At 32.2% G+C, this 15,008-nt stretch overlaps 1 protein-coding gene across 1 annotated transcript in view; it reads right to left on the bottom strand.

Annotated features, from left to right (window-relative positions):
• Positions 1-15,008, bottom strand: part of LOC115209081 (helicase ARIP4) — a 90,060-nt gene that overhangs the window by 33,743 nt on the left and 41,309 nt on the right. The window contains exons 4-10 of the mRNA XM_029777187.2: positions 12,235-12,312; positions 11,116-11,360; positions 9,180-9,528; positions 6,823-6,993; positions 5,699-5,813; positions 3,754-3,981; positions 141-318 (exon numbers count right to left, since the gene is read on the bottom strand). Coding sequence (XP_029633047.1) covers positions 141-318; positions 3,754-3,981; positions 5,699-5,813; positions 6,823-6,993; positions 9,180-9,528; positions 11,116-11,360; positions 12,235-12,312 — 1,364 coding nt within the window. The remainder of the gene's footprint in view (positions 1-140; positions 319-3,753; positions 3,982-5,698; positions 5,814-6,822; positions 6,994-9,179; positions 9,529-11,115; positions 11,361-12,234; positions 12,313-15,008) is intronic.

Raw genomic sequence — 15,008 nt, 5'->3', positions numbered from 1 at the left:
TTTCAGGTTTTTTCATAATTTAATAATGATAATCCAGGAAGAGTTTCTTATAATTTATAAAATGCAAAAGCAAACATTTTTCACTTGCCAGACAAATGCAAGTCATAAAATAAATATTGTTTTTACAGAAAATTAATTACCTTACAACATGTAGAGAAAGCTTTCAAGGGATTGTAGCTTGCCCACATTCCCATTTCACAATCTGAAATGCAGTCCATAAATTTCTTGTAAAGTTGTCTTTGGATATTTGACATTCGGATAGTAAAGACATGTTCTTGTTTCGGGGGCAAACTAAACTGAAGGACTGAATGGCCTCTCCTGTTAAAATGAAAAGAATGTGAAGTAAATTAATTTACAAAAACAAAAAAATAAGAAAGTAGATTTGATAATCATTTTTTAATGATGCTTATCCATGTATTCAATATTGCTATTGCACATACAGCACTCACATATGATGCTTCATATTTTTTCAATGACTCAAGTTGGGTAATAGAATTAATCCTCTACAGTTTAACCTCACATTAAAAAAGTCCACTTGGTTGCAATTACAATTTGGATCCAGTCTCTAGGTAACTAAGATAACTCACAGCATCACAAACACAAGAACCAATCATAGCTATAACATTCACTTTTATTTACAAGCAAGTAGCATGGAAACAAACCACAAACAACTCAAGTGTCCTAATAAAATTATCCTAATCTCAGGCTTCCTCACTAAACATTAAAAAAATATGTATGAACACAGAATATTTTATGAGTTCCTATCAAAGAGTAATGCTACTTTGAGAGATTTCATCATCATTTTGCACCCGTTTTCCATGCTGGCATGGGTTACAGTTTGACTGGAACTGGTCAGCCAGAGAGCTGTGCCAGGCTCAAGTTTAGTTTGGCTTGGTTTCTATAGTTGGAAGCCTTTCCTAATATCAACCACGCTACATGTCACCAGCATGGGTACCTTTTATGTGTCACCGACACTTACCACAACTACAATTTCACTTGGCTTGATGTGTCTTCTCAAGCACAACAAATTGCCAAAGGTCTCGATCACTTGTCATTGCTTCCCTCTTTTCATTTTATTTTCGCTAATAAATTCTCCTAAATTCTTGTTTATTTTTATATTTTAAGAACGTTAACAACTATTATGCTATAATAGTGTTAATGAAAAGTATATCACTAACATTCTAATAAAAATGTTTAATTACTTAACCAGAGTCCACCTGGCAGTTATAAAAAAATTATCAGCTAAGTAAAAATAGGAATTAAAAGTAAAATGTGATATCTAAAAATAACAAAAAGAAAAAAGAAAATTAATCTAGAACTTGTAGTTTAGTAAAAGCATAGTCATATAGCTTAGGTTACCAGTACTTGACTGGTAATTATTTTATTATTTCTGAGAGGATGGAAAGTCATTTAACAATTTAGAAATTTAAGATGAAATATAACAAAACTAAATCAGGAAGTAAAAATTACAAAATGAAATATTAACCCTTTCGTTACCAAACCGCCCAAAGCCGCCCGAAAAAAATTTTGGTTTATGAAACCAAACCGCCCAAAGCCGCCCGAATTTACCTATTCATATTTAAATGAGAATATCGGAGCAAATCTCTTCAGTACATTCGTGAAAACACGTATTATACTTCGTAAACAGTTCAACTACAGTTTTGTACAATAATCGAAGTGTAATTTTAATTCCGTGAATTTTGGGAGATTTTTTTTCCGAAATTTGTTCCTATTGTGTTTTCAAAATTTGTAATTCTGACAAAAAATGGATACGAATTTCATTATATCAAGCAGCGAGTCAGAATTCGAAGGATTTTCTACTGAAGACCTTCATAAATCTAACTCTATGACTGAAAAAAAAAAGCACATGGTATTTGATAATGAATTTGATGTTTCATTTTCCGAAAGTGAAAACAGTGAATCTGAGATCTCCGATAGCGATAAAGAAAACGAATTGGCACCTGAATGGAGTGAAAATTTAAAAACTGTTTCTTTCGGTGATTTTTCTGCAGAAACTGGACCAAGCCACAGACTTTCCCAGAGGGGTAAAGCCTTAGACTATTTCTATTTACTTTTTCGAATGAGCCTATTTGAAATCATTACAGCGAAAACGAACCGTTACGCTAAACGTAAACAAAACGAAAGAAAGGATAGTTTGTTATTTCCCACAACCTTAAATGAAATTAAGGCCTATTTTGCCATAAATATTATTATGGGTATCAGAAAGTTACCCAGAATAACAAATTCTATTGTAAAATTTTGTTGTATACCCAATTGAATATTAGCTAATATTTTCTATAGCGATGTTTGAACAAAATTTTAATAATTTTATATTTTGTGGAATTTACCTGTATCTACCTGCAAATAGAGTCACTTTGTGACAAAAATTATAGTATAGAATTGGTTGAGAATATTTCATTAAATTATCTTCCAAAAATCAGATTAATATATCGATAAATAAAAAAGTTATAGTTGTTTAATGAAACCAGACTAAATTTATGATTACATTAGAAATTAATTGAAACACATAAGGGGTGTAATTTGGTCAGAAATATAGTAATGAAAGGGTTAACATTAAACAACATCTAAATCGTTTTGACATGTGCAAATAAATAGAGAGATACAAGTGTGGTGGCGAGCATAAGGCACTCATAGCTACAATTGTCAGGAAATATACATCTGTCAGTTTATTGTTTGATGTCAATGTCATAACTTGCCCATTTTGCTATATTGCACATGTCATAACAGTTTTTAGTTCATCATTTGGTTTGGTTTGTTAAGACCCAAAATACAGAATTTGTTTTTTCTATATTCCATACTGTTAAGTGAAATTCATAACTTTGTGATAATCAAAAGTATTATTTGCAAAGTTTCGTAATCATTTTCCCAGGTTAGTAAGAATATTACATAACAATAAAGCAATTCTTTTATACAGATGCATGTTCATTCTATTGTTAATTATTCATTTACAAAGTAGAACATAAATGAGACATGTTAACAGTTAAATCAAATAAGGCCAGGAAATAATGTGTCAATGTGCAGTGCACAGACCATAATAAATTCATGTTAGTAAGATTTAAATACATGAAAAAAATTTTATTTTTAGAAAATTTTTCCTTAAAATATAGCCAATTTTTATAGGAGACTAGTATATGGGTAACTGAAGTGACCCCAACAAAAACTACTAGACTTGTTTCATTAACCCTAGATGTTAAAAAGCGAAGGTGGAGCTCAGTGGTATTTAAAAGAGCAAAAGTAGGATGAAACTGATCACTGTTAAGCATACTTCCATTTGTCTTATTTACTTTGCTTAAATATTATTTCTTAGGCACAAGGTCAGAAATTTGAGAGAGAAATGTAGTCTATTAAAACCAGTATTTGACCAGTGCTTATCAACTTCAAAAGGATGAAAGACAAAGTCAAACCTAGTTGGAATTTAACCCATTTGATACCACCTTGCTTGAAACCACCCCTGGCTCTGTAGTACAAATATCTTGTTATCAAAAGTTCTGAATCAAAATCTTCCACCAAACCTTAGTCACAATTTATGTTCCGAACACTAGCTTAATAATAACTTAGTTATTTTACTAAATTCTTTGTTATATTTAAAATTAATTGAAAGAAACACATAGTATCTCAACAGAAAGATGGTAACAAAAGGGTTAATTCGAAACATTAAAATGTTATATTTGGTAATCTATCAATTGTCATCCACTTGCTTTATTAAAAGTAAAAATTCAAAATATTTCTTACCTCTGAATAAATCCTTGCAACAAACTGTGAAGAACATGGGCTCTGTACCTCATTAAAGTGACATCCTCACGTGTACTGTCAACACATTGACCATTCATGATGGGTCGTTCAAACATGTTACAAAATTCTGCTTTTGTACCTAAATAGTTAGGTCTCACAAAGTCAACCATGCACCAATACTCCAATAAATTATTCTGTAGCGGGTAACCAGTTAGTACAATTCTTCTCCTTGAAAAAAAAAATTGTTTTGAAAATAACATTAGCTAAAAGATCTAATTTGTAAGATTAAATTATCAAACACAAAAATGATTTTCCTTTACTGACAACAATGTGGTTTTTCTCTCCAAAATAGTTTAGGCAGAAAGTCTTCTATAACTAGTAATAAAGCAGGTGAATGTACACTGTGAATTCTACATTACGAAAGATCCTATTAATAAAATGTGTAGTGAGAGTTTGAGAGAATTGGAATACTTGAAGAAAATAATTAACTGTATATATTCATGGCATTTAACGAATTGGAAAAGTAATAAACTAAAGAATTCATTTAATCATTACTATATTTCCTCATTTCCTCCTCCTTGTCATTTCCTCAGTGAGACCTAATGTTCTAGCGACCAAGACTTTTGGAATTATGCTGTGCTTGCGAAGACCTGGCAAGCCAAACGAGACCATAACCTGTGGCCCATGCCAGGAGCGTAACCAGCCCACTTATGCATACCTTTTCCTTCCTTGGACACTAAACTCTGCTTGCAAAGACCTGTTGAGGCAAGTGAAATCAAAATCAAAATCACATTCGATGACTGGCATCCGTACTAGCAGGGTGCAAAGAGCACCATACGAGCGTGATCGTTGACAGAGTGGCTAACTGGCTTCTGTGCCAGTGGCACATAAAAAGCACCATTCGAGCGTGATCGTTACCAGCATCGCCTTACTGGCACTTGTGCCTGTGCTAGTAGAGTGCCAAGAGCACCATCCGAGCATGATCATTGCCAGAGCAGCCAACTGGCTTCCGTGCCGGTGGCACGTAAAAGGGTACCATTCGAGCATGATCGTTACCAACGTTGCCTTACTGGCACCTGTGCTGGTGGCATGTGTAAAAAGATTCAAGCGAGGTGGTTGCCAGTACCACCTGACTGGCCCCCGTGCCGGTGGCACGTAAAATGCACCTACTACACTCTCAGAGTGGTTGGCGTTAGGAAGGGCATCCAGCTGTAGAAACTCTGCCAAATCAAGATTGGAGCCTGGTGCAGCCATCTGGTTCGCCAGCGCCCAGTCAAAATCGTCCAACCCATGCTAGGATGGAAAGCGGATGTTAAACAATGATGATGTTGATGATAGTGATATATAACACAATGCTTCCCCACCAAAACCTTACTTAACTTGCCTAGGAATAAAATGTGCCTGAGCAAGCAATTGTATAAAGTTCAAGATAATTCAGATTAAGAAAACAGCCTTAATTGAGAGATTGAGGGTGAGAGAAGAACTAGGTAGAGAAAAAAACAAAACAATTTTTTTTTTTAATCAGGCAATATAATTGAAAAATCTTCATAAGATAGGATTCATTGGTGCACAAAGTAAATGTAAGCTAAGGATGACATAAAGTAAGGCCAATACTAATTCTTATGAATAAATCACTGAAATTGGAGACAAGAGATACCAAATAAAACTAGCTCAACTTATGCTAACTTGAAAAAGAAATTGATACTATCAAAATAATAATGAGAAAAATTGATACTATCAAAATAATAATGAGAAAAATTGATGCTATCAAAATAATGAGAAAAATATAACAAAATAACCCCCATCACTTCCAATAATTGAACAGTTTTACTGACAATAATCATCAACATTGCACAATTTTAAATATTTCATCAACAGAAATTAACAAAAAAACTTATGGAAACGAAATACATATTTGAAAATTTTTACATTAAATAAAACTCACTTTGTTTTAATGTTCTTCAATGATTGAGCCACTCCAGATAAACTGTTCTTTATGCGATGGCCTTCATCACAAACAATCAAATCTGGTCCAGGATTCACAAGTGCTTTTTGAATGCCTAGAACATATAATTTAGTTATAATTACAAAAGAACTTCCAAAAAACAGCTTCATATCATAAAGTGGCCTCTTAACATAACACAATTTCCTGAACACTTCACAGATTTTTTTTTGTTCTATTTAAATTCCTTATTAATTCTGTATTTTTGTCTCTTTGCAATTCATGCCTCAAATTTTTGTCTCTCTGCAACTTATGTCTCAAATCTTCATACTGACTAGAAAGACCATATCAGATTAGTACTTTTCACTGAAAAATTTACCGAAATATAACTTCAAACGAAATCCCAATAACATTCTTTAGAATGTACATTTCTCAAAATGCCATATATGGTTGTTTTTTATTATCTGCATGATGAGGCAACAAATAAATAAATAAATTCCTTTTTTTTTTATCTAAGAACTAAATTTATTTAAGATGCTTAGAAAGTTTACATTAGTAAAATAGCAAAAGAAAAAGGAATGAATTTCTTCCTTTTAATGTTTGAATAGTTACTTAACAAAACTTAGTTATCGGCCAGCAGAAAATTGTGAAGTACTGATGTCAGAAATATATACAAGAAGTAATTAAAATCCTTTGTTGTTGTCAAATTGTTAGTAATAGGAAAAGCACCTAACTTTAGAAACCATGCTAAAAATGGAATACACATTGAGAACATGAACTCCATGTGTTGTCACATGGTATATCTAGGAAGGCCGATATTAGGTACAGAGTTGTCTGATTATCTTTGATGCTGTCGGTGCCAGATGACGAGGCCTACAATGAGTGAGATGCTATGAGATTATTCTGATCCATGTCAGAATGGAAAAATGGATGTAAAATCTATGGTTTATGTACAGTCACACTAATACTATCATATAAGTATTGTATTGCTAATTGATATTCATTAATTATCATTACATCTTTTGATATTCCTGCTTTTCAGGATACAATCTAGTTTTCCTTCTATTTAAATAAATGGCAAACAGAACTAAATATATGTGCAAAACATCAAATTTAAATAATCTTACCTAAATGTAATTTTTTATTCATATCTTCTTCCTCAATATCTATAATAATTGGTTCATTATTCTTCTTTTTCCTTCGAGAAGGAGGAGGACCAAAAGTGCACTTTTTTGTTACCAATAATCTGTACATTTCATATCCCATCAAAAGTACTCCCCCTATACGACTCCATTCATCTTGGAAAAAAAGAAGATGAAATTAATGAAAATTTGCATTAAAATCAGATAATATTCAAACATAAATGTAAAGTTGATCTGTAATTAACAAGAAAAATGTTTTTGATTTTTTAAAAAGTTTGAGACACCAGTAATTTCAACTAACTGTTAAACTTGATTAAATTCAATATATGTAAACATAGGAATAATGAAGTGGCTAAACATTTGCATATATTGTATTTATTCACATGTAAAATAGTCTACATGCAGTGTGATTGTTCCTGAAATTTTCTTTGAAGTCTTCCAGATTATTTTTGTAATCAACATATCTCAATCAAATTTCCAACTTTTTACATAGATAGCCAGCATGGAAGGCAGACAAACGATGATGATGATGATACAAAACCCCTTTTTTTTAAAGGACGGATATAATCAATGAAATCAACAACTCCTAGAAATTGTTTTATTGATACTAGAGTGAAAGGCAAAGAGTGAAGTGTAGAAATAAGTTTGATCTTGTTAAGGGATCAAATTTGCTTTTAATCTACATGATTGGTAAACCAAGTTGGAAAATACACTAATGGCCTTACTCCAACTTTTCTCATCTCCTAGAAATATACTATAGATAGTGACAAAGAGATTTCCTAAATAAAAGAAATGTAAAGGAAAAGGTTATAGTTTAACCACAAATTAATTCTGAACCTGCAGGTTTAGGATCCAAGCCATTCCAGTTGAAACCTATATACACTTGGTGTACTGAGGTCAAGGTTAAATACATGTTTTTAGGTCTATATTATTCAATGTGTCTTTCTTTTTGATGGAAGAATGTGATTTGAAACATTTAGCAGGTTGTGTGCAACCATGTAGATGCTCTCTTATTGGCATAAACATAACGAACAATTTATGTGGAAATCTGGACATATTTGTGGGTATAGATGACCAAATAAGTAACTAGTACATTCAGTCATCCTAATTTGAAAACTTAAGAACTGGCTGCCTCAAGTCTTGGGAATTTTTCTCTCACTCAACTAAGCAATTATATTATAAAAATAGAAGCAGAACTGATTCATTCTCCAGAACAGCTTTCAATTCTATTATAAAATATTACATCAAGAATAACCATAATTTATACGAGCACTTGATATTGTATGGTCATCAATGGGCTTCAACAAACATTGTGGTCTTCATGGAAGATGTGTAACATAAAGTAGCTAATTTAATTGTGGATCTTATACATTTCATCATGTTTGTAAAAGACAGAAAAATAGTTCAATAAATTGGGCTCACCAAATCAACTAGCAGTAAACTAATTCTAACTAGAATTATTTCAGAGAACTAAAACATTCAACTTTACTGCAAACGAACCATGTCTGAAACTAGGAAATAACAAGACACCTGATTTTATTTTTAAAATGATGATCTAGGTTCAACCAAAACCACAATTAAATTGATACCAGTACTTGACTGGTATTTATTTCATTATTTCTGAGAGGATAAAAAGCAAGTTGGGGTTTGAACTTCAGCTAATATACACCCTTACAGGACAAGTTTTAATGATAAAAGGATAATCATTAAAATTTGAAAATTCATTTTTTCTTTAATAATAGGTATTAAAAATTAAAAAAAAACAGATTTTCCTTCTCCACTCTGTACTCCAACATCTCAAATTGGCTATACTTCACTAAGAAAGTCTACCTTACCCCAATATTTCCAGCATCATACATCATTGACATGGTATAACCAAAGATATCAGTTGAGCTTGCTTTGTACAACCTATGTTTGTTCTCATAACATGTCTTTATAAAAGTGTTGCTTCATTTGCTAAGTCTCCTGACAAGCCTTAGGAAACTAAAATGCTAAAATGTTTGGAAACTAGAAGCCCTCAAACAGATTTCTATACTCAATCAGGCTGTTACTTAATGGTAAAGATAATTCATTGTTCAGTTTAACACCACCACCTGGCCCTCTGGGTGTCTTTAACAAATGCCATTCTGTTTCAAGCAGTTAGATCAGGTCCTTAATCTGAAAATAAATTTCTTCCTTCCTCCCACTAGTCACAGAGGTCCTAAAAGGAATCATGGATAATGCCCTTTCTCTTATGACAAAGACTTTTTTTTTTTAAAACCTAAAAAAAAAAAAGTTATTACAAAAATCTTTTCCACTATAATTAGAAATTTATTTTTCAAATAGAAGTCACATTTACTTACCTAGTATTTTTGCTCTAGCTAAAGTTGTTTTATGATTATCATTGATAACAAATAGCTTGAAGTTTCTAGTTGTGACATCAAGATTAGCTTTATCTTCAGAGTCCTCGGGTGATTTTTCAGGTAACCACATATTAAATTCAGCTAACCAATTCTGTATGGTATTAATTGGGACAATGCAAAGCACAGATTGAGCCTCAGTAAAACGCAAAAATATATCAATGAAGCCAATGAGTTGAATGGTCTTTCCTAAGCCCATGCTATGAGCTAAGATACAGCCAAAGCCACTGCTGGATTTAAATCGGCTTTGGGATTCTATCACATTATCATACAAAAATCTGATACCACCAATCTGAAATAAAATAAATATTAGAAAACTCAAATATACTTTTGATTTTATTTCCTTTCTGCTTTAAAAAACATTACTCAAACATTCTTATAGAAGCAAAAAAAACAAACAAAACAAAAGAGAAAAGGGAATGGAACAGAGACTAAAGAAAGTAATTCTTGAATGGTGAACCTAATCAACTAACCGGTTTAACTAGTTTGGTCCATACTAGTTTTTAGCAGGGTTTATGCCAAAAGCATTCAAACTTAGACACACAAACCCTTAACATGGTTCTCGGAGAGAATCAGCATGATAACTCATTTTTGTCAGCTGAATGGACCAGAGCAATATGAAATAAAGTGTTTGGCTCAAGGACACATGCTGCCAGGTATTGAACTCACAACCTTACAATCATGAGCTGAATACCTTAATCACATAACCACAGGCCTACACACACCTATGTATAATAACTTGGACAAAGAGCCAGCTACTTTTAACATCTGCATTTCCATAACAACATAGGCTGGGAGTTTCTGCAGTAGAGCATTATCCATATATCTAGACTTTACATCATACAAGTTAATTAATATTCGAAGACTTGTCTACTACCTTAACAATATACATAAATTGAGTTCTACACTTAACTTTTGCATTCAGCAAGAAGCATCTAGTTGCATTGTAAGTCCTTGCCAGGATAGTTACCTCTTAGACACATCAAGAAGATATTTTTGTTGACTAAATGTTTTCTGACAATTTGCACTCAATTGTCCTATTATTATAAAACACTAATTCTCAACTCTTTTACCTACAATTAAGGAACTTCTACATAATCACTAAACAGGCTAGAAACTATTTTGATTGCCTATCAGTCAAAGGTTTCATTTCATCATTGACTATATGATAAAGAATTGCTACTTATTTTCTTAAATACTCAACATAGCTATTCCCCTAAATAATAAGTTTCCAGTGGCCTCTTACTACCAATTAATATCTTTAAGGTTTACTTTCAGAACTTTTAATCAAGCCCTATCATTGTAATCATATTACAAAGATTATGACTGCAATGAAAACTAAGTCATTTACAAACTGAAGCTTTTATAAGCATTTGGCTTTCACTACTAAGATTAAGAGAATGAGGGCCTAGCAAAACCTTACTGATATATATATATATATATATATACACACACTATATATTCAATTTTTTTAGGTTCTCTCTTAATGGCATTCACAACACTCATATATCAGTTTTTCACACCTAACCTTTCAATGGCTATCAGGATGTAGAATAAAGACTCAGACCACAGTCAAAAAGCCTTCTCTTAATCAATAAATGCAAACTAGAATTGTTTGATATTTCTAAAGAACTTTCTTTCAGCTATCTCAACAGAAAAATATGATCCACATACCAAAACAAACACAAACAGCATGAAAAAAAAAAGTTAATTCCAGTCTAGCACACTAATCAAAATGTAACTTCATCAAGACAACTGAATCGGTTTCAATTCTATTAAAAAAATATATTTAGCAAATCATTACTTTGAAATATCTGTTGAGAATTCTCCCAAAAATAAAACAAAATATCCGTGTAAAGAATTGAAAATTAATTTTCACCTGATGTGGTTTAATAACATCTGCAATATGTGGAGGGAGGAAAACATCAGGGTCACCTTCAGGATGACCAATATTAATTAAAACATTGCCGGTTTCATCTGGTTGATTCAATTCATCGTTAATATGTGTACCAACATTATCCATATCTTCTTCCTCTTCTTCTTCCTCTGCCTCCTCAGGCTCTTCATCACTTTTTATCATGACAACATCATCATCATCACTAAGTTCAATGATGTCAGTCAACACTAAAATTAATAATATAATAAAATATTAATACTCATAGGTGCATGTTGCTATTTAAAATATTTTGAAGTTTTTTTTTTTATTCAATTCAAGTTAATTATTCAGTAATTGTATACAAACAACAATAATTATAAAATATTTTACTATGCATTTCTAACATTCTTTCAGATGTCCAAAGGATTTCAGTTCTTACCACCAAGTTTAATCAGTCTTGGTTGTACAATTTATCAGCAAGTACTTTACTTATCCATATTCTCTTGTGAGACAAAATTTAATCCAAATGTCTACCATACAAGTCACTGCCAAAAAGTGAACCACCACCACCAAAATCACAGGATCTGGTAACTGCCGTGGAGAGTTTCAATTATTTGGATATCTTTTGAACTGCTTCCCTTAAGCTCTTCTTAAATTCCTCTTATAGTCAATGAGTCTTTTGATTGTGGGGTTTACAATCTCCTCTTTTGGAGCTCTCTTTTAACATAACATTTCAGTGACAGTATAATTTTATAAACAATATGTCATTTTCTCAAATTACTAATATTAATAAACACACCTCCAAAAAAAAAAAATCAAAATTATGATTATACAGTATAAAAAAAATAAAAGCAAATTTCACTTGCAGTGTGGAATCATTCAAATTGCAGCTGGATAGATACTTAAGCACCATTAGAGATGAACCCCATCTCCCAGGATATACACAACGAGCACAAACTGACTCAAACTCGCTCCTACACATGTCAAAATTAAACAGAGAATACAACCTGGCAACCACACCAGACTCTGAGGGTGGAGTCTTCGACTTGGCCTGAGCATGGACTCAAACTCAAATGAAATGAAATACTATGTGAATCATTGTAAATTTAATAACTGCATTACCTTTCTTCTTGTTCTCATCTCCACTGTCAAGAAGGATAACATCATCTTTGCTAAATTGTTTGTTAGTTTCTTCAGTACCTATAAATAAAATAAGTAGACAGATTTTAAAATTTGAATACTAAAACAAGGACTTCTATTAAAGTTTTACAATTGTAAACAAGTAAATTCCAAAATCCAGTGTGGCAGGTAGAAAGCAAGTGCACTAACTCATTCAACAATCAGTGTTTGCTGGCAGAATTTGAATTAACAATCTGAATACCATCATTAACATTATCTACCACTTTTCCATGCTTGCATGAGTTGGAAAGAATTTGTCAAGACAGATTTTCTGTAACTGGACACCATTCCTGTTGCCAACCCTCACTTGTTTCCAAGCAGAGTAATACTTCCCATGGCCAGACATGTTTTTCCATGGAAAAACTGGAAACAACATCGATTGTATGATGGTGAAGCATGTTTATAACTATCATGTGATGTCTAGACAAAAGTACATACATACATACATAAACTACAGGTTTCTTTCAGTTTCCATTCACCAGATCTACTCCATGCAGTGGGACTGAACCCAAGTCCCACTGTATGGCACCTCGAGCAATAGACTAATATAGATTCTCCATTGCATGATAAAGCTTATCATATTTTAGTGAACGGTTTTTTTTTATCTAAATATTATCAATTAATCAACAAAGTTCAAATGATAAAAAAGTGATTAAAAAATGATGACAAATTTAACTGGAAATTATAGCAATTCAACTTGACCATGAAAGAGATAGAGAAACCACAATAAATAGATTTATCTGTTTTATTTCATAATCAAGCTGAAGTGATTTTAAATTTCATTGAAATTTATGATTTTTTTATACCATTTTTATTATTAACCTTTCATCAATTAACCCTTTAGCATTCAGATTACTCTGCCAATTTTTATGCTTATTAATTCACACAGTTTTGAATTAATCATGCATTATCATGTAGTTTTGAGATTTTGATGATGTGATTGTCTATGTTTAGAATGATAGTATAGGGTTGGATTTGGCCACTATGAACATAAAATAAGTTGAAAATTTTAGGCCAGATATGGCTAGTTAAGTGATAATCTTTTAAAATAACATTTACTAAAATATGGTGGTTTTTATCCATCAGAGATATTACATCATGAGAAAGGGGGATATATTATTCAATTTATTCTGATTGTTACTTTGAATTCATCAAACTCATTTCAGAAAGCTGATCATCGAATGAATTAACACATGTGCTCTACCTGTCACACTCAATTTTACATGCTTTCAAATGTTGAAGGTGGGGGAAATTATGGGACAAATAACAAGGGAGAAAGTATGAAAGTTAAATGATATGTCTTTATAGAATAACTTCCAATATCAAGAGACTCGATTAGGAACTAAGCAACAGGTTCACATAACAAGAAGAGAGGCAGAGAGTATAAGATTTACTGTACTGTAAAGACAAGTGGTATGAAGTATTCAAGACGGAGTACTTGTATGGATCAGGAAGTCATTGAAGTAGAACTGAAATGACACATACTTTTACTGTTCATGACAATGAATTGAAAAAGGTTTAAAAGCTGTCATTAAGAGAAGTTACTGAACGAAGAATATGAATGAAATAATAAGAACTACCTCTAAAGGAAAAGAGGGGCAGCATTAGAATAAGTATGGCTGCTGAGATAAATAAGGAAGGCTAGAAAATTTGCAGGCCCATCAGGAATAGCCTAATACTTTCAGCATCTTAATACTATGTCCGTATGAAACTAATATTTGTTTAGTTAGTAAAGTACAGCAAGGTTTTATTCCTAATCATTGGAATAGCAGTACCACTAAACTACTAAGGCAATAAAAATGAATTAGCAAGATGTAATTAAACAGGGTTACATTCTAGCAATGTTTGTACATGACAAAGATAGGCCTACTGACATACAGTTTTGGTTTGGCCACAAATACCATATTCTAAAGAGAAAACTGTTAAGTCCTTAGCTAAGAACAGGCAACATTTTATAAATCAACCATAAGAAGACTTTATCTCAATCACCTATGCTCTGAGTCTGGTGGACACTTAGAAAAATTAGTATTTCGTGAATTGATCATGAAAGTGATTCTGGAAATGTATGAAGAAAGCATAATCAAGATGAAGGTTGGTAGTGAATTCAGTGAGGAATTTAGTGGGAACTTCTGAGTGTTAACCAGATCTGTCCTTTTCCTGGATGTGCTTAGGAATTTTTATGTAACGATAATTTGGTTCTCATTATATAATCACTTAAAGAACTGCAAGTCAAGACTAAAAAAATTTTACTGTCAATATGGCAAAGGCCAAAGTAAAATAACAAAATATGAAATCATAGTTGTAACCAGAAAATAACCTTGAAATTTCAGAAGTTGGTAGGAACTCAATACTATGTAATCAATGGGTAAATAAAATTGATTGACAGGAACTTAGATGTGCTAGATGTAATATTTAGGGAGATGTTAATTGTGTGAAATATTAGTGTTAAATATAGAATTGTTAAGATGAGGAGGAATATATCAAATATGACTACACCCATCATATGTGCAATATTAACTTGTATTATAGGCAGAGCAAAAGTGAAAAGGAAGGTGGTTGGACATAAGATATTAGCCAACTGCACTGGCAAAGACTTGTAATGCTAAGTTATGTCACAGTTGAAAAGTTCATGTATTAATGGTGAGAGGTAGCCATGGCATAGGAGGACAGAAGAAAATATAAGATGAGGCATGGTTGAACTGAGAATATTGGGCACT

This window comes from Octopus sinensis, linkage group LG3 (assembly GCF_006345805.1).
Source record: "Octopus sinensis linkage group LG3, ASM634580v1, whole genome shotgun sequence".
Lineage (NCBI taxonomy): Eukaryota > Metazoa > Mollusca > Cephalopoda > Octopoda > Octopodidae > Octopus > Octopus sinensis.
The sequence above is the reverse complement of the archived record's forward strand: the minus strand, read 5'-3'. Positions and strand labels throughout refer to the sequence as shown.